General features: G+C 39.3%; 1 protein-coding gene across 1 annotated transcript in view; it reads left to right on the top strand.

Moving 5' to 3' along the window:
• The window catches only part of CLCA2 (chloride channel accessory 2), a 33,431-nt gene extending 7,834 nt beyond the window's left edge, over positions 1–25,597 (top strand). Inside the window, exons 5-14 of the mRNA XM_031465525.2 lie at positions 106–265; positions 2,281–2,508; positions 4,109–4,339; positions 5,689–5,866; positions 6,735–6,841; positions 8,717–8,941; positions 11,569–11,839; positions 15,308–15,478; positions 18,760–18,993; positions 25,155–25,597. Coding sequence (XP_031321385.2) covers positions 106–265; positions 2,281–2,508; positions 4,109–4,339; positions 5,689–5,866; positions 6,735–6,841; positions 8,717–8,941; positions 11,569–11,839; positions 15,308–15,478; positions 18,760–18,993; positions 25,155–25,597 — 2,248 coding nt within the window. The remainder of the gene's footprint in view (positions 1–105; positions 266–2,280; positions 2,509–4,108; positions 4,340–5,688; positions 5,867–6,734; positions 6,842–8,716; positions 8,942–11,568; positions 11,840–15,307; positions 15,479–18,759; positions 18,994–25,154) is intronic.
• Positions 25,598–26,334: the final 737 nt, after the last annotated feature.

Raw genomic sequence — 26,334 nt, 5'->3', positions numbered from 1 at the left:
GTGTATCTAGCAATCTACAATCCTTGAAAGAAATGATTTTATGAGCCAACGAAAAAGAAATATTAAGTACTTCTAAAACAGATCCAATTTTTCTTCCCATTTTAGGTGTTCATCTGACATCACAGGCATTTTTGTGTGTGAAAAAGGACCTTGCCCCCAAGAAAACTGTATTATTAGCAAGCTTTTCAAAGAAGGATGCATGTTTATATACAATAGCACCCAAAATGCAACTGCATCAATAATGTTCATGCAAAGTTTATCTTCTGTAAGTATGATCTTAGAGTAACAAACGCCCATAAGATTCCATCTCTTCCCAATATAGGCTGATATGTTTTAAGTAAACAAAGGGACAATTAAGATTCACTACATTTTAGAGCTTGGGGGACCTTAAGTTCATCTAATTTTTACTTTATAGATTGAAAAAAAAACCTCAGCACCACGCTCTCCCCGCTCACTGCCCAAGATGATCAGTAAAAATTGATTCCTTTAGAAAGTGATTATTTGCTTTCCAGGGAAAGTGATTTAACAAGAAAAATCCTGGAGCAGTCTAAATAAATGGTTCATGTGGTGGTGCTCCTGTATCTTTGATAGGAAAGTTCATTGGGTTAATGAAAGTGATGTAACACATGATTATATTTCTGTCATTTGAGGTAGCATACCATTCTTGTTTGAATGGAATTTCCCGATTCTCTTTCCCTTGTTTCACATAGTCTAGACCTTAAAAAAGAAAAGTCAGGTGTTACCAAGGGAAGTCAACTAACCCTTAGCTTCGCAGGTTCAGAAACTCAATCTTGTCAGTCTTCCACGCTAACTACCTGACAAGAGACTAGTGTAGGAATCCAGAACACAATTTAAAAATTATTATTTAAAAAGAATACTCTTAACTGTCATGAAGCTCTGACACTCACATCCTCTGGCCAGCTCATTTCCTCTCTGAAAGAATCAGCATAGACTAGCCACGTTCCTCCCAGAGACCTGCTCTGAACGTGTGGAACAGGAAAGGAGGGAGTTAGGAGACGCAGAGATTTAGTGGTATCAGCCCTCATAACCCGATGTATTTACCAACTTCTTCCCGTCAGTGGGGCACTTCCTCTCTGTGGGGCTGGGAGCACTTGGGCAGTGCCCATCTGAAGTTTTCTGTTCCTACGGTTGATCAATGTCCCTTAGATTGACAAATTCTATTTTTTTAAGATAATTTTTTTATTCAGTTCAGTTTGAGTCAAGGCTAAGACTCATTCTGTAACTTTAAGATGATTTTTAATATTTTTTGTCCAATGCATTATGTTTTTAATTTACAGCTTTACTATCTGAAGCCAAGTTAATTCCATGTATTTCATCTACATTGTTTGTGACTTGGTACTGTCTTTGTGATCATCTGAAAGACCTACTCATTAATATCCAGTCAGAAAAGTTTCACAATTCCCTAACCATAGTCATGAACTATAAAGAAAAGAGTTAAAAACAAATAACAAGAACAAAACAGGTTCTACCTCATCTCCCCGTCCTTCTAAGAAACTCATGTCCTTGTGCAATTACTCACTTTTTGAAGTTCAGCTTTCTTTTCTGAGAAATTTGAGTTGGGACTAGAGAGTCTGTAAGATTTCTTTTAGCTCTAAGCTTCCATGAATCTGATGGCAGGAAGCATCCACTCTTTGTAGGAATGCAGCCACTGGGAAATAGATGACAACACATTACTTTGCAGTGCAAATCATGCCTTTAAGGGGATGCTGGCCTAGGTTTCACATTATCAAATGAATTATAGCTCTATTTCCAGATTGGGGGTAGTGGGAGATCGGGAAGTAGATTTAGGTTGTTTTTTTCCTTATCTTGTTCTTATAGAGATCAGTATTTGAACTAGCTCAGTATATGCTGACTGATCAATAAAGGTGCAGTGGTTATTAAATATTATTCCAAGGAATAGGCTGACCAAAATAACATTTCCTGCAGTGTTTTCTTTAGCAGATTATCATGATAAGAAAGGTGAGTTGTTTATTTTTTTAAGACTAAGATATCATACATGGTCTATTCTCAGTTGTCTAAGTGCAAATAAACTTCAGTAGAGGTTGACCTTGGCAAGGGTGCCAGTGTTTCAAGCAAAGGGTGCCAAGGTTTATTTGCAAATGGAAGCGAATTCTTGAAGTAAAGACGGATATTGCTGTAGTACTTCTGATTTCTCAAGTTTCAGCTCATTTTTCCTTTTCACCTTTAGTTGAGAACGAGAAGTATGTCTAATAGGAGAAGAGTACTTTTATTTTCTGATAGGCTTTATTCTCTCTCCAGGTGGTTGAGTTCTGCAATGCAAGTACCCACAACCAAGAAGCTCCAAACCTGCAGAACCAAATGTGCAGCCTCAGAAGTGCGTGGGATGTAATCGCAGACTCTGACGACTTCAATCACAGTTTGCCTCTGCAGGGGGCTGAGCTTCCACCTCCCCCCGTGTTCTCCCTCATACAGGCGGGTAACAGAACGGTCTGCTTAGTGCTGGACGTGTCCAGCAAGATGGCGGAGGTAACGTTTGAGCCAAAATAGTCATAAACCGTTGATTATTTTTTCTGTCAGGTTTTAATTCTTTCTCTTTTCAGGGGGTAAAGGCAAGGATGGGTGAAGCCAAAGGCTTGGAAGAGTCAAGGCTGCCATCTTTCCTTGGAGAGGAGAGAGAATGTGGCCCAGAAATGGAGATACTGCAGATAAATGAAATCCACAGATAATTCCTAACTCTCATTTCTGCTTCTAATTGCAACCTTTGCAACCAAAATCCTTTCCAAAACTCTGACATGTAATGAAAGGCTCTTTTCTGGCCACATTCCACTCATAGGCAGACATCAAATAACGGCCTTATTTCCCATTTATATACTATTGTATCCAGATCCAAAATTCAGAATTAGTAACAGCTCATTTCTTATCTCCTTCTCCATTCTTAGGGAGAATATATAATGTTAAGACTATCAACAAATGTTGTAACCCAAAAGATTTTTTTTTTGCCATAAAATATTACTTTTATTTCACATACCTTAGAATACTGCCAACTTTCTTCCGATGTAAAGTTCTGTCCTTTATTTTAATTATAGAGCCCTCTTGGTGCAAGATAAAAATACTATTCTCTTTATGATATTAGGATGATAGTATTTATATTGTGAAGTACATTTTAAAAATGACAAACCCTAGGTTGGGCCCACCCTCCTCATTTTTTAATATTGCTAGTCCATGACCATTGAAAGCTTGACTTTATAAATATTCTTTCCTCAGATTTTAATTAAAATAATTTAAAGCAATACAGCACATGGAAACATTACAAAAATACAAAGGGTGTAGACTCTGAGAGACCTGCGGGGTATTAAATTGGTGGTGCTTCCTAATCTGTGTGAAATGCAGGTCCAGATATGTGTAGGCTGGAGATGGAGACCGCAGCCACCACTGCACAGGTGTTCATGTGGTTCAGCTGGCAGCTCCCACAGCCTTCAGAACAAGGGACCCTAGTGACTGCATCAATGTTGTCACCTGCCCAAACGTGGACATAAATATTACCTTATACTTAGTACTTCAAGGTACAACTATTGTCATATACATATCTCAATTGATCCTCACAGTAATTCTGCATTGATTAGAAGAATTATTACTACCCCCACTTTGCAGATGAAATGCTCAGCCTAAGATGACCGTGATAACAGAGGGCAGTGTCGGGACAGATGCTCTGACTGCAGCTCCTCTCTCTCTACCATCAGGTCTTTGCAATGCTTCCCCTTACCCAGGCTGAGTTTTAAAAGAAGCAGTTGCAAATCTAGTCTCTGTTGGTTCTACAATCTTTGAATTGTGAGTTGCAGAGAAATAGTGGATATTAAGTGTTCTTAGGGATTGGTAAGTTATGAACAGCTTGTCAGGGGGCAGAGTTCCAAACGACACCATCCTCCCTGAAAAGCATTCATCCTTGAGACTGCAGATAATCAAACACTATTCTAGCATTGTCACTCTTTACAACACAAAAAAATAAAATCACAATCTGACATCTCCAAAGAATTAGCAGGGACACTTGCTAATGGAGTTACTCAGTCATACTTTTGTCTACCAATCAATTGTTGTTACCTTCCTTTTTTCGTTTTTTGCAACATAGGCTGATAGACTCCTTCAACTGCAACAAGCAGCAGAATTTTACTTGATGCAGATTGTTGAAATTCATACCTTTGTGGGCATTGCCAGCTTTAACAGCAAAGGAGAGATCCGAGCCCAGCTACACCAAGTGAACAATGATGAGGACCGAAAGCTGCTGATTTCATACCTGCCTGCCACTGCGTCAGCCGATGCAGAAACCAGCGTCTGCGCAGGGCTGAAGAAGGGCTTTGAGGTACAGTAGGGCACCCCAAGCCTTGGATCACCGTCACTTTCCTTTCCTTTATTTCGTATCTGAGGTTGCTTCTGATTTGGGGCCATCTGTTACAGTGCGGTCATAGGAGCCTCGAGTATCGGAGAGTAAGGATGGGTTATCTTTAAGATCAGGACCATGTCTTGTTCACCACTGAACCCCTCGTGCCTAGCAATATAGCTGGCATGCTATAGTTAGTTGCTTAATAAATGTTTGTTGAAGGAATGCATAAATTAATGAATACAATGCTGGGAAACTTAAGCATCATCTGAACAATTTCTAACACTATCCCTATCATTTCTGGGACTTTCCTGTCTGTGGCTGTTGTTACCCTTTGATTTTCCAGTCAAAATCTGCATGTCTGGCTCCTGCCTATAGTCATACTAGACCTTAAGCTATGAATATCAATTAAGGCCAGAAGTATATTGCAAGATTAACAGAATTTGCCTAAATCAGCACAAGTTTGGATTCAACATTGGGGATGCAGCCCTGTGTTGAACATCTGGCAGCAAGCAAAACACAGGGGAAGGGGTGGAAAGGGATAAATTGGGAGTTCAAGATTTGCAGATGCTAACTGCTATATATAAAATAGATAAACAACAAGTTCATACTGTATAGCACAGGGAACTATATTCAATATCTTGTAGTAGCTTATGGTGAAAAGGAATATGAAAACTAATATATATGTATGTTCCTATATGACTAAAGTATTGTGCTGTACACCAGAAATTGACACAACATTGTAAACCAACTATACTTCAATAAAAATATATTAAAAAAAAAAAAACACAGTTGCAATTGTTGCTGCCTGCAGGCAAGTGTTTCTCAACCTTGGTTGCCCATTGAAATCACCTGGGGATTAAAAAGTTCTGATGCCTAGATCTCACCCCCAGAGATTTAACTGATCTTGGGTGTGAGCTGGCCTTTAAAAAATTTAAAGTTCCCATCTGACTCTAATGTATAGCCAAGGTCGAGAGCCCCTGCTCCAGGTCCTCTTATTGGCCATTTACTGGACCTCAGAAGCAAGGATCTCACATCATCATGTTCCCCCTTCTGTGATGGACACTATTCTAAACTAGGGGCAGAGCGTGGTGATTTGAACAGGAGGAGTCCCCACCCGCAGGTAAGCGGGCAGTGGCATGTAGGGTGACAAGGGCTGTGACGGGGTGAGGTGAGGACTGAGTAGAGAAGGGCATGGAGTGTGGGGAGCTACAGAGGACCTGGAAGAGGCACATGCCCCACTGGTGGGGAATTTGGAGTGAGAGTGAATTCTGCTCAGTTTGGCATTCTGAATTACATTTCCTTCCAAATGACGGATACCCTGTGTGCAGGTGGTTGAAAAGCTGAATGGAAAAGCCTTTGGCTCTGTGATGATATTAGTGACCAGTGGAGATGATGAGCGTACTGCTGACTGCTTGCCCACTGTGCTCAGCAGTGGGTCAACTATTCACACCATTGCCCTGGGCTCATCTGCCGTTAAGAACCTGGAGGAAGTTTCACGTCTTACAGGTAAGTAGATTTCTAAAACATACTTTAGAGCATTTCCTTTCAATTTGAATATTCAAAGAACAACCATGAAACTTAGATTATGTCAGCAGAATACACGGCTTAATTGAGAAAATATAAACAATTCTCTTAGGAAAAAGAAACAAAACCCACAAAAATTCATTGCAAAAACCTGCCAAAAATTTGCTGACATTTTTAATATTTAACTTAGAAGATGCCAACTAGATACATCTAATGAAAATATCATTATTGTTATTTCTTTGTTAAACCAGCCTGAGCCTGTAAAAATCATAGGTTTTTTTAAACCTTAAACCTAAAAAAAAGTAGGTTTAAGACTAAATGCACTAACTTCTATAATAAGAATACATACGGTATTTTAAGATACGGATTTTGTTGTTGTTGTTCTAAATGAGGCACAGAGTAATTTTACCTTATATTCCTATATTCAGTAAAACTGGGTTTGCTAACTTGAAAATTGAAAGTTAGGTTTTATTGAATTATTTTTGACAGTAATATTTTCAGAATGTAAATGTAAATATATAGCAATGTAAATAGGTAGCAATTAACCTAGATCATCTTCAATAAGTGTTTGTTGCATTGCTGTCATGTCTTGGGCAGAGTTCTAGACCCTGCAGTTACCGGCGTGAACAGAACAGACAGCACGACCTGCCCTCGGCTGCCTGCTCCCCGTGTGGTTTGCCGTGCACCCCATGGTCATGCAGGCTGCTGTGCAAAGCTTGTCCAGCGCAGCCCCTGCATCTCCCCAGACTCACCCTCTCATGCAAAGAAAGCTTGTCAGAAAAAGTCTATCATCTTATTTTTGTTTTATTTTATGCATTTTAATAGCTAACACCCAAACTGTGTATTTCAGGAGGTTTGAAGTTCTTTGTCCCAGATAATCCCAGCTCCAGTAGCATGATTGACGCTTTCAGTAGAATTTCCTCTGGAACCGGAGACATTTTTCAACAACATATACAGGTCAGAGTTTCCTCAGTATTCTATTTACAAATGGGGGAGAGGGAGATGGAAGCAAGGAAAACAGATGAACTGTGCTAAATGTCTCATTAACCTTATTTGAATATGCAGCAATCCTTGTTACAGTAAGAGAAGACTTTCAATGAGCTTCTTGACATCCCCAGAGCCACCCGTGATTTCTACCCGATGTCTGCACTTCTCAGCCCTAGGAGTCATTTCCCATAATTTCAAGGTCTATAGTGGAGCCTACTCCTTCCCTGCGGCTCAGAATGGGGCTGGGGGCGGGGCATGGGGTGGAGGTAAGGCCCAGAGAAAAGTAAGAGTCAGTGGATTTAGTTTAGCTCAAACTTTCCATCAATCAGAATCCATTTTACTTGATTCTTTAAAACCTGCTTTGAAGCTCCTCCCTCATATGCAAAATATCATCTACTTCATTAAATTCTAGAAGATCCTAAAGATGTCTTCAACTTCCGCAATTCGGTTTTGCTCACAAAAATCTTCCTTTACTCAAGCCATTTTTTTAAAAAGGACCAATTTTTTCCCCTAAGTACTTGAAAGATAATTTGAATAAAACTAAATAATGTTTTGAATAGAATTTCATCTGCTGTTTCCTCGCAGATTGTAAGTGAACTTGCCAAGTTAATGGCTTGATGGGAACAATGAAGTCAGTAAATTATTCTTAGAAAATATTTAACGTGAAGATTATATGTACACAGTAAAGGCAGTAACCACACTTCCATCATTAGAGGTGGAAAAAAGGGGAATTATAAATGATAATAATTGGTTCTTTTGAATAATCTTTCTACCCTTGATTTTCTGTTTAATAATATGGGATAAAAACAAATGTTTTAAAAAGTAAAAGAAAAAATTTAACAAAACATTATCCAGATGAGTCAAATTAGTCCCCAAACTTGGCCACCTGTCCCCGGTTATTTGCATGCCATTAGCTTGGCTAGACTGCGACCAGAAACTACATCTGACCCCCTTCCACAGCCCCGAGCCCAGCACAGAATGAGGCACCGTAGTCTGCAGCCACAAACGCTCATTCAATTGATTTGAACAAATAATCCACGACGTCTTTGCTGTCATCCACCAATAAAATTTTACCCTTTTTCCAAGTCTGAGCAATCCCACCAAGGGCTGTTAAAGTATTTGTTTAATAAGTATAATTTTTTGAAGTTATTTATAGACTTGTATCCTTTGTGGATACACAATGACTAAATTCAGGGTCTCTGGTGTCAGCCTGCCTGGGCTTGACGCCCGTTTACCTCCTCACTGTGTGACACTGGATAGCTTACTTCTCTAAGCCTCAGTCGTTTCATCTGCTAAATGTGGGTAAAAACAGTACTCATCTCAAGGGGTTTTCATAAGGATTAAGAGAGATTATGTAAGTAAAGCACTTGGCACAGTGCCTGGCACCTGTATACAAGCAATTATGCACATAGCTTCCTGTGAATGACTAAATGATTTTTTAAATGTACCACCCACCCAAAAGCCAATGTTTGATTTCTTATTAAAATACAGAAAAGTATCTGGACAGATTATATACAAATTAATTAGAGCACATTCACAAACAAAAATTTAAAAAAAAGCTTATTAGAATTGCTGCACTGAGGCTAATGTTGATTTGGGTAAGAGATTAAATGTGAGAACAGCTAAAATCTCTCGATGAAGTGACACGTGTACTAGCTGTAACAAAGTATTTTATATCTACTGTACTTGCAGATATTTTCTATGAAAAATAATTGATGGAAATAGAGGACATGTCAGAATTAAATTGTTTTCATTTTTGCCAGTTCATTTTATTTGTCATAAAAGTAAAAGATGGAACAATTATGCATAGGCTAGAAACTTTCACATACATATTCTCTTGAGCAGCTTGAGAGTACGGGTGAAAATGTGAAAGCTCAACATCAGCTGAAAAGCACCGTGACTGTGGACAGCAGCGTGGGCAATGACACCACCTTCCTAGTCACGTGGCAAACCAGTGGTCCCCCTGAGATCGTATTGTATGATCCTAGTGGGAGAAAATACCACACAGATGATTTCATCACCAACCTAGCTTTTCGGACTGCTCGTCTCTGGATTCCAGGGACTGCTAAGGTAAGCGTGGTAAGCTTGTTCATAAGGACAACATTTATTCAAGGTCATGACTTTCAATTGAATAGCGTAATTAAACGCATTACATAAAGGAAACCCTAGGCTGATATGTCAAAATTTTACATTAGGTATATGAGGGCATTTTGTGAACATTCAAAATTTAAGAGGAACAACTGAGATGTGGTCAAAACTTTAAATAATGGATACCAAAGGCTTCTCACTTCAACAGTGGAAATCAGTATTTACATAGTATAAATAATTTCTTTTTGCTTACTTCTTTACTAGAATACCTATTTATATGCTTAGAAAAAAACCCTACTTAGAGTTTATAATATAAATATATGTAATACAAATTTTTGAGCACCTACTATGTGCTAGGTCTTGTTCTAGGTGCTTTACAATAAAATAAGAATAAGAACAGGGCACTCAGCGTACACAGGAGGCATATGCAGGCAGTGGGAGGAGGAGAACGCTTCCTGGAAGTGAAGACATCAGAATGGAAATATGGAGGATTAAGGGACGGAAGGTGTGAATGACATTCTAGGCAGAGGAAACAGCACGTAGAAAGGCTCAGAGAAAAAGAATATAGCTTGTCATAGAACTACGAGTACTAGTTTGACGCAGATGAACTACAGAGTGCAGTCATGCAAGGTGGAGATTTAGGGGGAGAAAAAAGGAGGGGGTGATGAGGCCAGACAGTTATGCGGGAGTCAGTAAAAGGAGCAGGAGTTTGCATCTTACAGGTACAAGGAAGCACTAAAGGTTCTAAGCAGGGTGGTGAATTGGTCAAGTCCATTCTCGCGTTGCCTGAACGCAGTTCCTCCTCAGCACTGTTGGTCCGTCCTCCCCCCAGATGGCTGTCAACAGCCTCTGCTTGGCCTCCCTGCCTCTGGGTTAGCACCTTTCCTGTCAGTCACCTCTGTCAGAGCGATCCTTCTGAAGCACAAACCTGATCAAACGTGTCTCCTACTCGAAACTCTCTGATGGTCTCAGGATAAGATCCATGTGGTTACTATCGTATACCAAGCCCTTCATGTTCTGGTTTCTGCCAGATAATAATAAAAATTTTAAAATATTTTTTTACACAATTTTTAAAGATAACTTTCCATTTCTAGTTATTACAAAATATTGGCCATATCCCCATGCTGTACAACACACCCTCGAGGCTGCTTATACCCAATGGTTTGTACCTCCCACTCCCTGACCCCAAACTCTCTCATCTCTGCCCCTGTCTCACCTTTCTCCGCACTCATCATGTTCTTTTCACATCTGGGCACAAGGATCTACACTTTACTTCTTCTTGCTGCTTTTGCCCGACCTCTGTCTGGATTAGGTGCCCTGCATCAACACACTTATTACACCCAAAGAGCAGTTTTCCATGTGGAGGTTTCTGCCATGTGCCTGTTGTGACAAAAAAAAAAAAATAGACAGATAGATGATTTTGATGCATGAATTGTGACTTCAGTGGAAAACAGTAAAACCATATGAATCCCAGTGAAGAAGGTTGGGCAGGGTGTGGTGGCATCTTAAATTTCCAGAGTTAAACCGTAACCCATTGTTTTCTCTCTTCTTCCTCCTGCTCAGCTGTGTTCTTCCTGTTAATTCCAAAGTCTAAGAAGGAGCAGCAGCAGAAATGAGGAAAAAAAGAATATTTATGTATCATTTTATCAAAAGAACACATTTCTGCTACCTTGTAGTTTAAGCAAAATACTTTTTTCCAAAGTATTTTTTATTGAAGTACAGTTGATTTACAATGTTTCATGTGTATATAGCAAAGTAATTCAGTTATACATATATGTATTCTTTTTCAGATTCTTTTCCATTGTAGGTTATTACAAGATAGTGAATATAGTTCCCTGTGCTTACAGTAGGTCCTTGTTGTTTATCTACTTTATATATAGTAGTGCGTATCTGTTAATCCCAAATTCCAAATTTATCCCTCCCCCACTAAGCTTTTTTTCTTTCAGGCATTCTTTGGCAGGTTTCCCCCAGGTAGCCCAGACAGGCAAAAGAGAATGGCATTTAACAATCTTTCTATAAATTCCTCATCATAGACATTGTGGAATCCTGACCTGTTAAAATACAGTGTTCCTTTTCTTGGTCCTTAATGGTGTAGGTAGGTTTTGTTGCTTGAGATTTCTGGGCATGCGGTAAAGAAAAGAAGGAATAGCAATGTTGCCTTTTAGTACAGGTTTTCCACATAAATCATAATTGTCCACTTAATTTGCTATAATTTTCTCCATTGTATAAAAGGAATAAAAACATTGAACCTCTTTTTGGGTGAAGGAGCTCAGATTAATATTTGTAAAGTACTTTAAAGCTGGACATTGTTACCATATCTTATAAAAATGTGAATCAAGGTGTATCCTTCCCTGCAAATAAATGCACAGTATAATTCCCTAAAGGGTTACCTAACAATAAAAGTGGGTTGTACAGTGAGAGCCATGTAAATATGGAACTGACTTATCTCCTAACCAATATCGCTCTTCCTAACATTTTTTTTTTGTATATTTTAGAAAATGCAGCATCAAAAATCAAGGACAAAAAATCCTAGGAGTTTAGGTTTAGGCTTTAAAATTAAGGGTTGAATATTTTTTCGCACTTGACAAACAAAAGTCTCTGTTTGGCAGCCGGGGCTCTGGACTTACACGCTGAACAATACGCACCATTCTCTTCAAGCCTTGAAAGTGACAGTGACCTCTCGCACCTCATGCTCAGCTGTGCCTCCTGCCGCTGTCGAAGCCTTTGTGGAAGGAGACAGCACCCGTTTTCCCCATCCCATGATGATTTATGCAATCGTGAGGAAGGGGTTTTACCCCATACTCAACGCCACTGTAACTGCTACAATTGAGCCAGAGACCGCAGATCCTGTTACACTGGAACTTTTTGATGATGGAGCAGGTAACAAAGGATGTCGCGTCATTTTTCATGTTCTCAAGAGCTGTTCTGATGCTACAGTATCAATACTAAGCTTATCTTTAAAATTCTTCCAATTCAATTGTTTTTCTCACCTAGTCTTAGGAGATTCTCGAATTCTCACAGACTCACTGAGTAGCCACTGTTCACCATCTGCACAAGGAAAGCAAAAGTGAACTTGGGAAAACGCAATCTCCACGAGGCCCCTTAGAGTGGCTGTGCGTGGGCAGGGTGGGGGGAAGAAGTCGCCCAACCCTAGGGCTTGGCCTCCACGTATCCAGTGACGCTGGCCACTCTCAGTAAGGTCACATGGGAACAGGCATGCCCACGTTCCTCTAGGATTCACCAGCTCTACTACTCACTGAAATAATCAGATTGGACAATTAAAATAGCAAATGAAAACCCAGTAAGGGAGAGGCAATGACAGTTAATCCATTTTTTTCTCCTTGGACCTGGTTGTGAAGAGAAAATTGGAAACTGAACTTGTGACCTATGAGACGACCCTAGACGGTGCTTTAGCCAAGTAGCTGGGTTGATCAGAGAGCACAGCCAGGGCCTTTTACATGTGTGATCTGGTCACAAGAAGACCAGACCAGCAAGCCCAGAGGATTCTGGATAAAGCTTTCCCACCACTGGGAAAACAAATTGAAAACAAAACAAAACCCCCCTTCAAAGCTCTCATTCTGCACAGAGAGGGTTCGGGTTCAGGGCTTCCTCGGGTTCACGGACAACACAGCATCAGGCTGGGCAAACAGCAGGACCTGGGCTCTTTCTGGCTAACTTTTTTGACTTTTAAAAACAAACCCTTTTGTTATTTTTATCTTTTCTGTTCTGTTCTTTTCCTAAATTAAAACCTCAGAATGAGAATAGACCTCAAAGTCTAGTTAGCAGTCTCAGTGTTTGATCTACCAGTAAAATCACACTCCCTCCCTCTGCTGTTTCAAAGATCAAATTTTTAAAGAGTATTAGGTTTGGCAACCCTTTAGGTTCTCACCGTGGCAATCTTGCGTGACATTTATGAAACAAAAGTTTGTTTAAAGAGTTTAGTTCAAATCCACATCAGAGGATTCTAGAGAAGTCCTCTTGTTTTTCCTGTTGGAGTGGATCCAAAGGAACTTCCCAGGCTCTGGCTGTGTCTCCCTGGCCCCACCTTTCACTTTTTGTGTATAATCCAAGACTATACTTTGCAAAATGCGCCTCCCTTGCCCCAGCCTGTGAGCTGGCTTGGACAACAGATCTTGCTTTCTTAGGGAAGATCTCTTCAATAGACTCAATAGACTTTTATATTTATTTCCTGGAACCATTTCATTTATTTGATGTCTACACTTATACCCGGATGAAAGAAACAGTGAAAAGATTGTTTAAACATCGAAGTATAAATTTAGATTTTTTTCCTCAGTACTTAATACTTGCACATAGTTGTCTAATACTTATTTTTATAATGGAAGTACTATTTATCTGCTAATAAAATTAACAAACAATAATAAAATTTATACTTGTGAAATGTTTCATAATTTTAAATGTACTTTTTCACACACACTCTCAAGTAATCATCACAATCACCCTGTGAGATAAATCAGCCCCATATAGATGAGAAGACTGAGGCTCAGAGAGATTATTTTGCAGCTACTAAGTGGCAGATCCAGACTTTAAAACAAGTCCCCTCACATCCAAGCCAGTGTTCTTTCCCCTTTCTTTCTTTTCTTTTTTTCGATTGAAGTATAGTCAGTTACAATGTGTCAATTTCTGGTATACAGCATAATGTCCCAGTCATACATATATACATATACTCATTTTCATATTCTTTTTCATTAAAGGTTATTACAAGATAATGAATATAGTTCCCTGTGCTATACAGAAGAAATTTGTTTTTTATTTATTTTTATATATAGTAATTAGTATATGCAAATCTCAAACTCCCAAATTTATCCCTTCCCATTCGCTTTCCCTCAGTACCCATAAGATTCTTTACTAAGTCTGCAAGTCTGTTTCTGTTTTGTAGATGAATTCATTAGTGTCCTCTTTTTTCTTTTTTTAGATTCCACAGATGAGTGATATCATATGGTATTTTTCTTTCTCTTTCTGGCTTACTTCACTTAGAATGACATTCTCCAGATCCATCTGTGTTGCTGCAAATGGCATTATTTTATTCTTTCCCCTTTATTTCTGACTCAGAGATTAAAAGCGCTGGTAGTGGTAGTTGTTGGAGGAAGAGGTTTTCCTTGATCAATTCTTACCAAAGATAGACCTGATTAATCATTAAACCACTAAATATCAAGATTTGATTTCTTTCCAGTAAATAAAAAAGTTTTCTAAAACGACTATCATCATAAGTTGCTTAGTACTTTTTATTTTAATAAGATATACTCCCGTTTTCCTCACGTTAAGGAGCAGCCCTGCCTCGCTAGCGGCAGTCTAGAAGCACCTTAGTGATAGTGCAGTGCCAGAGAACAGGGCTGGGTGTGCTGTGTGCAAGCGGAACTGACTCCAGGATCAGGCAGGCTGCTTGCCCACTGTGGCCCCCTCTACTCCCACCGCTGCCCTGGAGTCTAGGCCTGCCTGCCATTCAGTCACGGACTTGGTTTGCAGTTGGGTGAGGATCAACGCAAAACCAAAGAAGCCTAGCCCTGGCTTTCATAATGCCTCCTGAAGCAAGGCACGTCCGTCCTCCTGAAGTGGACAGAACCAAAAGCCTGTCCACCTCCCAAGTCAGCGTCAGCAAGCCCCACGAACCTAGAACAACAGTTCCATGTATCCTCTAACGAGGAAATTAAATAATTTCACACTATTATATCAAATGCCAAAGATTTTTTTCCATCAGGGCTTCAGTGTTCTAAATCCCTTGAAACTGAATGAAAATGTGTATATATGCATACATATTTATTCCCTCGGAGGAGATTAGCTTTTTTTTCTTTAAGGTATTTTTTGTTGTGGGGGGGCGGTAATTAGGTTTATTTATTTATTTAATTAGTTAATTAGTTGGTTAGTTAATTAGTGGAGGCACTGGGGACTGAGTCCAGGACATCCTGCATACTAAGCAAGCACTCTGCCACGGAGCTATGCCCTCCCCGCAGGAGAACAGCGTTTTTCTCAGAAGGGTCTGTGACTATAAACAGTGCTTGGTTTCTGTGAAAACCTAGTGCCATTTTCAACTATAGGAAGGAGCACTCTAAAGGTGATTATTAAATGCTTTGTTAGCACTGAAGCAGGTACAACTCATTCACCTTTAGAAAATAATTTTTCAGAGGTTAAGGAATCACTAGGAGAAATTATTGAGCTATTGGAATTTTAATCACCTGATAATATCAAAAGTAGCTGTGACCATAACGGCACATGCTAAAATGGGAAGAATCAGGGGGATAAATCTGATCTTTAATGATTTAATTAAATATTAGTAATCAACTGTGATGACAAGTGTTGACATTGAGTTTTTTTTTTTTAATATATAAACAGGTGCTGATGTTATAAAAAATGATGGAATTTACTCGAGGTATTTTTTCTCCTTTGCTGTAAATGGTAGATACAGCTTGAAGGTGCATGTTAGTCACTCTCCCAGCGTAAGTGCCCAAGCGCACTCTGCTGCAGGAAGTCACGCCATGTACGTACCAGGTTACATAACAAACGGTAAGAGTCATTAGCACTGTTATTTGAAGAACATCATTTAATGTATGTATTTCTGATGAGTGTGTGCATGTATTAGAGGGAGAGGAGGAGAGAGAGAGAAATGGAATTTCAAAACTCTTTACATAAAGGTCAATGCACAATTTGTTGATTATCTCTTCAGTCCTCAATGACTCATGGTAGCAGACACCAGGAAGGCAGTAGGTAATTCCCACAGATTTCTCCTACCTTCACTTTAGTCATTATTTTGACCTCTTTCTTGTGACTGTTTCATCAAAATTACTAACAAAGAGATTTATTCAGCTTTCCCAGTTTCAGCTCCTGTATTTCCTCTACAGAGCTTTAGGCTAGAGGAAGGGGCAAAAAGTTGCTAGCATTTTAAAGAAGAAAGCAAATAGCCCAAACAACCCACACAAGAAGTGAGTTCCTGAAAAAATACATGTGGATATTACAGGCAACTGACAGCTTCCTAAAGATATTTCTGTCTTCCTTCAAGATAAAAGTGCTAAGTACACAGAAGATACACATCTTTAAACACCATTATTACAGTAGTTCCTGATAGGAAACAGTGGTTAAAGTATAACAAACAGAATTACGCTATCATCTTTAAAAATAATCTGAAAAAACATTTAGAATCATTCTTATTTGCAAAACTGCAGAATCTTTATGATGCTTTTCATGCATGTTAGCAGCTATAACTAATCATTTGGACTAGACCATAATGAGATTCTATATTTTTGTACTATATGTACTTTTCAGTAGAAAATAATTAAGATGCTACAGTGGATTTGCATCTCCTGACATTCTTAGTGTTGACTAGGACACAATTCACTGTATTTAAAATAATTTGTATTACTTCAAAACCAATGCAAACCAATTTGCACGGTAACACGGTTTTACCACAAAGATGTGATTTTTTTTATCTAGATGTAATATTTCATTTCTAAATGGATATTGCCTCTCTTATTTATACATCAAGCATTTTGAAGGCCTATGAGGAGACAGACCTAGGCCCAGGAACTTGGGACTCCAGGCAGAATAAGGCCTGACGCCCATCAGGGAGCCTGCAGGCTCCTGACTGGTCTAGGATCTTTTTTTAAACCCATGAATTTAAAGGATGCAAATATCAACACCTAGTGTACAATGAGGTTGGAAAAGTAATTTTCGACTCTGCTTTTATTTGAGTACTTCATATAGGCCCTTAACAACACAGAAAGAAAAAGTTCGGGTTCCCTAGGCGTGCCTACTGCACAGTTACGCAGTTGTGTCCCCTTTATTAGCTCATTTTCAGGTGATGCCCTTGAGCATGCGCTGCATTGAAAAACAGGAGCTGCTGTTTTCCCACCACCAACTCTCCAGACACAGCAGCGTCTATTCCCTCTCTCTCCTCTCCAGTGTCTCTGCTGAATCTGCTCTGGATCCATCCAGTCTGCTCATCCAGGGTCCTTGAGAGCTCTCCTTTGCATGTTCCCATGCTACTGATCTCTCTGAACAATATTCAAGCATGATTTATTACTTCTCACATGAAAAAAAAATCTGTTGTTCCCCTTTCAGCTACTGTCCACCTCTCTACCCCTTTTCATCCAGTTCCTTGAAATAAAATCTAAATCTGCTAACTGTACCTTCTCACATCCAGTTTACTACTCTGCTCACCACAGTGTGAGCCCTGCCCTCATCACTCACTGGCATTGCTCTGGCTCTAGTCACCAATGACCACCCAGCGGTTAAATCAAAGGACACACGTCAGTCCTCATGTTATCTGACCTCAGCCGTGTCTGACACGGCTGATTGATCGCTCCTTTGCCGTTTCTTGGTTTCTGTGGTACCACACTCTCCTGGCTACCTCTTAACCTCAGGTTCTTTGTCCAGCTCCTCCTTCTCTAACAAGCCTCTGAGTGTTGGCAGTTCTCAGAGCTGAGTCCTAACCTTCTTACTCTTCTATCTGGAGTTGAACTGCCTGGGTTTGAAACCTGGCTCCTCCATTTACCAGCTGTGTGACTTTGGGCCAGTTACTTAGCTTCTCTGTGCTTCAGTTTCGTCATCTGTAAAACGAGGGCATTACTGAAAAATTAAGTACTTGATTATGTAAGGTCCTTAAAGTGCCTGGCACACAGCAGGAACTCAGTAAATGCTATTTATCTTTACAGATGAAATTCTCACTAGGTAATTTCATTAACCCATATGGCTTAATAACATCTGTACATCCATAACTTCCAAGTTCATGGGTTCAGAGTGAATAAATCTAGCTAAAATCTCTTCTTTGATCTTAAAATCCATACCTAACTGGCTCCTTGACATTGTCAATTAGATGTTTTACGGGAATCACAAATGTTGTAACTTCAATGGTTAGTCTCCTCCCCTTAGCCTGTTTCTCCTCCCATGTTGTTCATCTCACAAACCTGAGAGCTATTCTTTTTTGTTCACCAGCTTTCTCTCCTTCATCATTCCATATGATGAATGATTCCATCATTCCATCCACCACCAGCTTTTGCTGATTTTATCTCCAAAATACATCTTGAAATGCTCACTTGCCTCCTCTCCCCTGCTACCACCCAGCCCAAGCTCCCGTCTTCTCCTGTCTGGGCTGTGCAGTGGCCTCACTGCTCGCCGTGCTAGGACACATTCTCCACTGAGAGCGGCCAGAGGCACCTGTTGGAGAGCAACCATGATCATATCACTGCCTTGCTTCCGCACAGCACGTAAGATTAAACTCTAAAATCACTCCAGTGGCCCGTGAAGTCCTGCCTGAACTTCCCTCTCCCATCTCATTTCAAACTACTCTCCTCCTTGCTTTAAGTTTTTCTAATTTGCCAAGCTCTTCTGCACCTCAGTGTCTTTACACAACCTGTTCTCTCTGCCTGGGGTGCTGTAAACCTCTACTCTTTACCTGGCTGACTCCTACTCACCTTCTAGGAAATCTTTAAACATTACTTGCTTGATGCCACTTTAAATTATATCCCTGTGTTATTTTCTTTCATCGCACCCTGGCTTTTTTCCTTCTTACGTTTATTACAATTTGTAAATGTACGTTTATAAATATGACTCTACAGTCCGTAAAGGATACTGTTTTATCTGTGGCTACTGGCATAGCATATGCCCTCAAAATATTTACTGAATGAATGAGCAGGTGAATGAATAAACAGGTTGCTGAATAAGCGAACTGTTATTCTAAAGATGTAGCAAAGGAAAAAAGGTCTTAAAATGCCTCTCAATAATCTGCAAAAACAAGCTATTCAGGAGATTGTAATTTGTCGTTTCGGCTGTTCTTTTCTTTGGTGTCACAGGTAATATTCAGATGAACGCCCCAAGCAAATCAGTGGGCAGGAGTGAGAAGGAGCAAAAGTGGGGCTTTAGCCGAGTAAGCTCAGGAGGTGCCTTTTCCGTGCTGGGCGTTCCAGCCGGCCCACAGCCTGACGTGTTTCCACCATGCAAAATTATTGACCTGGAAGCTGTAAAAGTGGAAGAAGAGGTGACTTTATCTTGGACGGCACCTGGAGACGACTTTGATCAGGGCCAGGGTAGGTTTCTTGGTTCCATTACCTATTTTCCTACAAGGTGACATTTCCAATAATCATGTCAAGGGTTAGTTGGGTAAAAATCGCTTTGGGAGCTTAGAGCTGACAAAGCTGCAGAGGGCTGTCATGAAAAGCTTTGAGTTACTGATAAGGCCACGTATCCCGGAGTCTAGGATCGAGAGCACGTCAGCTCCCCCAGGGCTGAAGAGGCCCTGGTAAACTGACTGACGCTAATCATACAGAAACCTGTGATGGAAACATAAACACCACGTGTAACGGGGGCCTAGTCAGCAGAAATGGGCTCTGCATTACAGAGCATGGACTTCCAAATAGTGGAGGTGATTAGTTTTCTAAAGATTGGATGGTGAATATTTATTCAAGGATGTACAAGGTGAGGCTTAATAATTCCCGTAAGTCATGCAGAACGGGGTGCATTTTCATTTCCTACTTCTGGCCATCAGTTTTGTTAGGGAGGCTGGGACTGGCTCCCTGGCTTGAGGCTTTCTTACCCTTGCCTGGACATCGACAAGTTCCTTCTTCTGCTTCCCCACTTCTAAAGCCTGTGCCAGGCTTCAGGCTTCCTCCTACCTCATCTCCTGATTCCCAGAGCAACTCAACAGAATAAGTTGAAAGAATAATCTTTCTAACACCTTAGCCATTACCAAAACGTAACTGTCTGTGATTATACACTGAATGATTTATTTCCCAATGCTTCTGGTTGAGATTTCTGTATCAGTCAATAACAGTGACCACCTTGGGCCTTCGCCAGTCTTGTTTTCAACTTGGGTCATCTTTTTTTGGCTTATAATTCTCTGTTCACTATTCTCTCCAGAATGTATCTGAATTACAAATATTTCTGCACTGTTGAGAAAGTCAGTATTGTAGTTTTGCCTTCAAATTCTGTTATCACAATCTGTCTCTTCTTGCCAGAGAAGAAGGAAGTGAAAAATTTTTCATTCTGAATTAAAGATTCTCCCAATTTAAAGTCTGCAGATGTGAAATGATTGAAAATGGGGGATGGCGTATCCCTTGTATAATGGAAACAGTTGTAACCTAACTTTAGGGGAAAAAAATAGTTTTCACTCTGGCTGTAAGTCCAGCTGTTTAATCTTTGGCAGGTTACTTAAATTCTATTAGCCTCAGTCTCCATCTATGGAAATTAGGACTAAAAGTATCTATTTCATAAAGTATTGTAAAGATGAAATGAGATGACATATAAAATTTAAAAAATGGAAGAGAAAGCAGGCTCAGTAAGTCTCCTGGGCTCCTGGTTTGCATTGCTAGAGACGTCTCTAGCTTCTTATTTGGAGTAAGGAGCCACCAACACTCACGCCCATCTTTATATAGAAGTAAGAGTGGTGCTTGCCATCCGGCATTGTCCTCTTTCCTCACTGCCTCAGAAGCATAGTAACATGTTAAAAGAGACAAACATTAGCTCAGGCTCCCCTTACCATTGCGAACTGTCCTTTTGAAGAGCCCTGGGGGTTTCAACTACACCACTGAACTAAAAGAGTAGAAAGGAAGTGAATGTGCAGTATTAGTGGCTATGAATGTCTTGAAAAGAAGAAACACAACCACGGAACTTTAGTTCATAATTGATATTACAAAGGGCGTTAAAGGGAAGAGAGAATATCGTACTTTCACATAAACATGAGCGGGATGATTGAAGCAGATCAAGCTTGTTATCATGTCAGAAACTCAAGCCACAAAAGGTTGGGGGTGGTGAGGGTGGGGAATGGCTGGATATGTTGAGATCACTCAGTTATAACTGGTTTGATGACCCAGCAATGGCAAAATTGATCAATTAGCCGTGAGCATACCAACCAGCAAGTAGGTGCCTGTTTTAACTCATAAACATACGCTTTCATTGCTTCTTCCCCGCCAACTCCCAATATGTTGTCTAGGAAGGTGTTATCCTCACCCCTATGGCCAGAATTAGAAACAAAAAGGATATGCCTCTGGTTTACAATTATGAAAATTTGACTACTTTTAAAACCCTTATTAGCACTAACTGAACACCTCACATATGCACAGGCATATCCGTATATGCCTAGTACCCACACTTCACCACACACAGTATCCTGGAAAAGATGGCCAATTACATGCAATAAGCAAAATATTACCAGATCGTTACTACGTTTGGGAATGGATATAAACCAGGCACTATGGAAATGGGTCATTTCCTTAGGTTTTCATTAAAAATATGGGTAAAATACTAAGTACCAAGCATCATCCGTATTTCTGCTATAAAGTTAATTTCCTTTGTGTTTTCTCCAGAAATTAAAATGAAGTATATTATCTGCTAAGCAACAATATGCCCAGCACAGGGCTGACATTATATAAGAGTAATTTAAGATGGTATTGTACTCTAAGAACTTACAATCTTGTATTAAGAGAGAAAGGCATAACGTGGTCAGAAAGCCATCTTATGTATAACACACTGCTGTTTGTATAATTCAGACTTTGGGAGACACAGGCTTTAAAAGAACGGAGATATCAACATGGCTGGAAGCAGAACAAGGGCCAGGTTCTAATGCCAGGGATCTGGGCAGAGCCTTTGGACAAGGTTCAGATCCCAAAAAGCACCAGTCTTGGACCGCCCTCCCTGCACCGACTAGCTTCCCTATGTGTCTGGCAGTCTGACTTTCACACTGCTTCCTCTGACATCTTTTCTTCATGTTCTTCTGCAGCTGTCATTGAACACACTGTACGTTGTTGAAAATTCACTGCTTCTGAAAACACTGTTTAGTGACAGCAATTTTTTCCCACTTCCCTCACCTCCAGACCTCAATTACACTTCTACAGTGGAAGAAGCCTCAATGTAGGAGAAATCTGAAATAATCCTTAGAGCATGACTTGGATTTCAAATGAAAAGAAAAAATGGGAACTGTTCCCACTGGTAAAAGTAAACTCCTTGGAGACGAGGCTGTGTCCTCAATCCTAGCCCAGGACTTTTTATAACAGGAATTTATTGGTGAAGATGCTAAGGAAAGTGTAGGCCTTGGTAACTGGGAAAGTAGCAATTACTGGGAGACAGGAACTAGGAGACTGTAGTCTCGTGGAAGGGCACACAGCATAGTGTTAAGATATTGGGCTCCTGGATCAGACAGACCACCTTTTATCTGTGTAACCTTAGGCATGTTGCTTAATTTCTCTAAACTTCTGGTTTCTAATCTGCAAAAGCAGATGAGAAGAGGACCCATCTCGGAGGGCTGTTGAGAGAATTGAATGAGAAAAGGCACAAAGAGGGATTAAAACAGTGTCTGGTCCATACTAAGTGCTCAGTAAATATCAGCATTTATAATGTTTTGGAGCTTGAATGCGTCTTAAAAATATACTAGTCTGGCCCCCTTATTTTACATGTAAGGGAATGGCCCTGAGAGGTTAAGTGTCTTGCCCATGGCCTTAGCGCTGCTTTCCTAGGCTGGAATATCGTGGGAATGCAGAGGTAGAGGCCAAAACTAGAAATAAAGCTAAGAGGTCAAAGATGCAAGACCAGACCATTTTCTTCTTCACAGGGAGCGGGGAGGACAACTGCTGCACGTGGAAGGAAACCCTTCGTGAATGTATGCGCTGAGTTAGTTTTGAGTCTTTGCTATTGCACAGCTGTCCTGCATCATTTTTAATAGTTGCTCACAGGAGAGAGCACGTGGGATTTAGAGTTAGAAGAAACGGGTTCGTTTCTTTCAGCACTTTAATATTCATTTCATTGTCATCTGGCCCCAATTTTTTTCTGATAAGTCAGCCATCATTCTTACTGTTGTTTTTCTGAGTATAAAGTATCTTCTTTTCTCTCTGGCTGCTTTATATTGTTCTTCTTTTTCTTCGGTGTTTAGCAGATGGACCACGATGTGACTCAGCATAGTTTTCTGATTCTTGTTCTGTCGGGATTGCTAAGCTCCCCGAGTCTGTGGAGTGTTCTTTTCATCAAATTTGGAATATTTTCAACTGCTACATCATCAGAAAATTTCTGCTCTGTCCTTTTTCTTCTTTCCTTCCCGGATATATTTATAATTATTTTATATTATATATTATATTACATTATATCATATACACATATATCCATATAGTGATATATCAGTGGATCTTATGGGTCATTTAGATTCTGTTCAATTTTTCTATTCTTTTTTTTTTTTTTTTTGCCTGTAAGTATGGATGATTTTAATGGACCTGTCTTCAAGGACAAATTCTTTCTTCTCTTATGTAAAATCTGCTATTAATCCTCTCAAATGAAATTTTTATTAATTTTTTTTCAATTCTGGGATTTCCATTTTCTTCCTTTTTAGTTTCCATATCTCACCTCAAATTTCCCATCCCTTCATTCAGTATATCCAAATTGTCTTGCAGACCTTCAATATATTCATCATAGATTTTTAAGGTCCTTGTCTATTAATTTCAAATCTCAGTCACTTGTGACTCTTTTTTTAATTTGCTGATATTTTTCTTGACCACAGGTCACATTTTCTGTTTCTTCGCACATCTAATAATTTCTTCATTGTATATTAGACATGAGGTAGTAAATTATAGACTCTGGAGTTTGTTATATTCCCCTGAAGAGTTTTGAAATTTTTTTCTAGTAGATCCTAGGGTCACCTTGAATTTGAGACTTGGTTTTACTTTTGGATAGGGTTTGTTTCAGTTTTATACTTAATCCTAGAACATATCCTTTAATTCTGGGACACAATCTTTATTCCTAAACCACAGCTTTTCTAGGGTTTCAATGGACATCACAAGGTATTTACCAAATTCCGCTAATGTGGCAAGACCCACACTCCAAACTCTACTTTCCCCTGTGGTGGACACTGTAATGTAAAAATCTGCTCCATTTTTCAGCCATCTGTTGTTTTCCCTTGAGTCCTTGATGTTTCACCCACACGTGCACAACTCAGAGGTTTTTCAATGATTTGAGAGAAGCTAACACACAGATTTGGGGCTCATCCCTCACTGGCTCCCTCAATTTTCAACCACTATGGCAACCGCACACTCAGTCCCCTGATTTTGCAGACCAAGAAGATAGTGGCTTTCCGCATCAGTTTCAGCAATCTGTACTGAGTGGAAATGTCCTCAGAGAAAAGCTGCATAAACAGGAATCAGTCCCAGTCTGTTTCCCTTCCTTCTCCGGCTGCATCTCCTCTGGTTTCTTTCTGTTTTTATCTGATTCCAATTCTTCAATAGTCTTCTTCCCCCCTTTATTTCTTCAGAGTTCATACCTGTTACCTATTGGTACATTTAGTCCAACAGAAGCCACTTAACCATTACCAGAACGGAATTTTACCTCTGACTCGAGTTATAAATATTTTTGTCACTTAACGTGCATATTTATATTTTGCCTAGGAGGCTTTTTCCCACATAGGAAATTTTCATTTTATGTATTCAAGTTTATCCATTTTTTTATGGCTCATGAATTTTGAGTCTTAATTAGAAGGTCTTTTTCCACTTCAAGTTTATAAAGAAATTCATCCATTGTTCCCTACTAAATACTTAATATTTTAATATTTTAATTTTTTACATCAAAGTTTTAAATTACTTTGGAGCTCATCCTGAAAAAAAGGTTTGCAGTATGGATCCTATTTTTTCCAGGTTTTTGCCCAACTGTCATAACACAATTATCAAGAAATTTGTATTTTCACCCATTAATCTGAATTCTATCTCTGTCATGTACTAAATTCCTAGATGTATTGTGACCTACTTTTAGACATGAATCTATTCATGGGCCAGTACTGCAGTGTTTTAATTACTGAAGCATTACAGTGTTTTTATATTTGATAAGGTCAGTCCTTCTACTAAAAAATTGCTATTTTTTAGACTTTATATGCTTAAACTCGATGACTTATTTTTGCTTAAACTTTACAATAAGCTTGTTAAAATAGAAACTAGGGACACTTAATAAAATCATGTAAAATTTATAAAATAGCTTAGGGAAAATAATATCTTTATTCTATGGAATCTTGCTATTCAAAAAAAAACATAGTGACTTTTCTCTTATTCAGGTTTTAATGTGAGTTCTTATACAGCATCTTAAAGTTTTGTTCATATGCATATTTCTTGTTTTGTTTATTCCTATGTATTTTGACTTTTGTTTGTATTGTCATTAGCTATTTCTAATAAATTAGAAAAGTTACTCAAAAATCACTTAACTTCCCATTTAAATTTTTTAATTGCAGCTAACAGCTATGAAATAAGAATAAGTAAAAGTCTACAGAATATTCAAGATGACTTTAACAGTGCCATTTTAGTGAATACATCAAAGCTAAATCCTCAGCAAGCTGGTACCAAGGAGATATTTACATTCTCACCAGAGCTTTTCACAACTGGACCTGAACAACAACCCAATGGAGAGACACAAAAAAGCCACAGAATTTATGTGGCAATGCGAGCAATCGATAGGAACTCCTTAAAGTCTGCTGTATCTAACATTGCCCAGGCATCTCTGTTGATTCCCCCAAATTCTGCTCCTGTACTTGCCAGAGATGATCTTATATTGAAAGGAGTTTTAACAGCAGTGGGATTCATAGGAGTCATTTGCCTCACTATAGTTGTAACACATTGTACTTTAAATAGGAAAAAGAGAGCAGACAAGAAAAAGAATGAAACAAAATTACTATGAACAAATATGTCTGTACCTTCCTTCTTAAACATAAGACCCATGGCTTTTGTACTTTACAAAAATGTATCAATAAAATCAAATTAACATCAGATTATTACAAATGCTTTGAGTTTTTGCATAATACAGATCAGATCTTTACGTGGTAAATAGACAAAAAAAAAATCTTTCATAACCCTAATTGGGGCGGGGGGAGCGGTTAAAAAACCTTTAAGCTTTGGCTATAGACAAAATAATAAAAGATATTCTCTAAGGTAATGTGTTCAAAGGCAAGGGCAAAACTGAATCACAGAGTCAAGAACAGCTTGTTTTATTGAAGAGAACAAATAGCTTTAAGTAGAGAAAAGGAGGTTAGATCTGAATGATGTGGTATAACTGTCTTTACAAAGCAACTGTTCAGTTGCTGTGATGAATTTTTCATTTCCCCTTATCTGTTCAGAACGGGTTGCTTGTTTATGACTAAAGATCAAGCTCATTTCATATGTGAAGCCCCTATTGTAAAGGTCTTTGCCCCTTGCCATTTGGCTCACTGTACTACAGATAAATCCCACTGCTCATGCTCAGAAAGATCTTGGTTCACCGTAAGCGTTAACCTGACAATGTGGGTATTATTCTTGTCCCCTGACACTGGCTTTATAACAGAGGTCTATTGAATTCATTTTTTTTAATATAACTTTTTACTGTCATCGAAGCAGCTTTCCAAGTTATTGCCTCGGGTGTTATTCAGTGAAAATGATTAT

The sequence above is a fragment of the Camelus dromedarius genome, chromosome 14 (genome assembly GCF_036321535.1).
Source record: "Camelus dromedarius isolate mCamDro1 chromosome 14, mCamDro1.pat, whole genome shotgun sequence".
Taxonomy (NCBI): domain Eukaryota; kingdom Metazoa; phylum Chordata; class Mammalia; order Artiodactyla; family Camelidae; genus Camelus; species Camelus dromedarius.
This window is presented reverse-complemented; position numbering and strand designations above follow the sequence as displayed.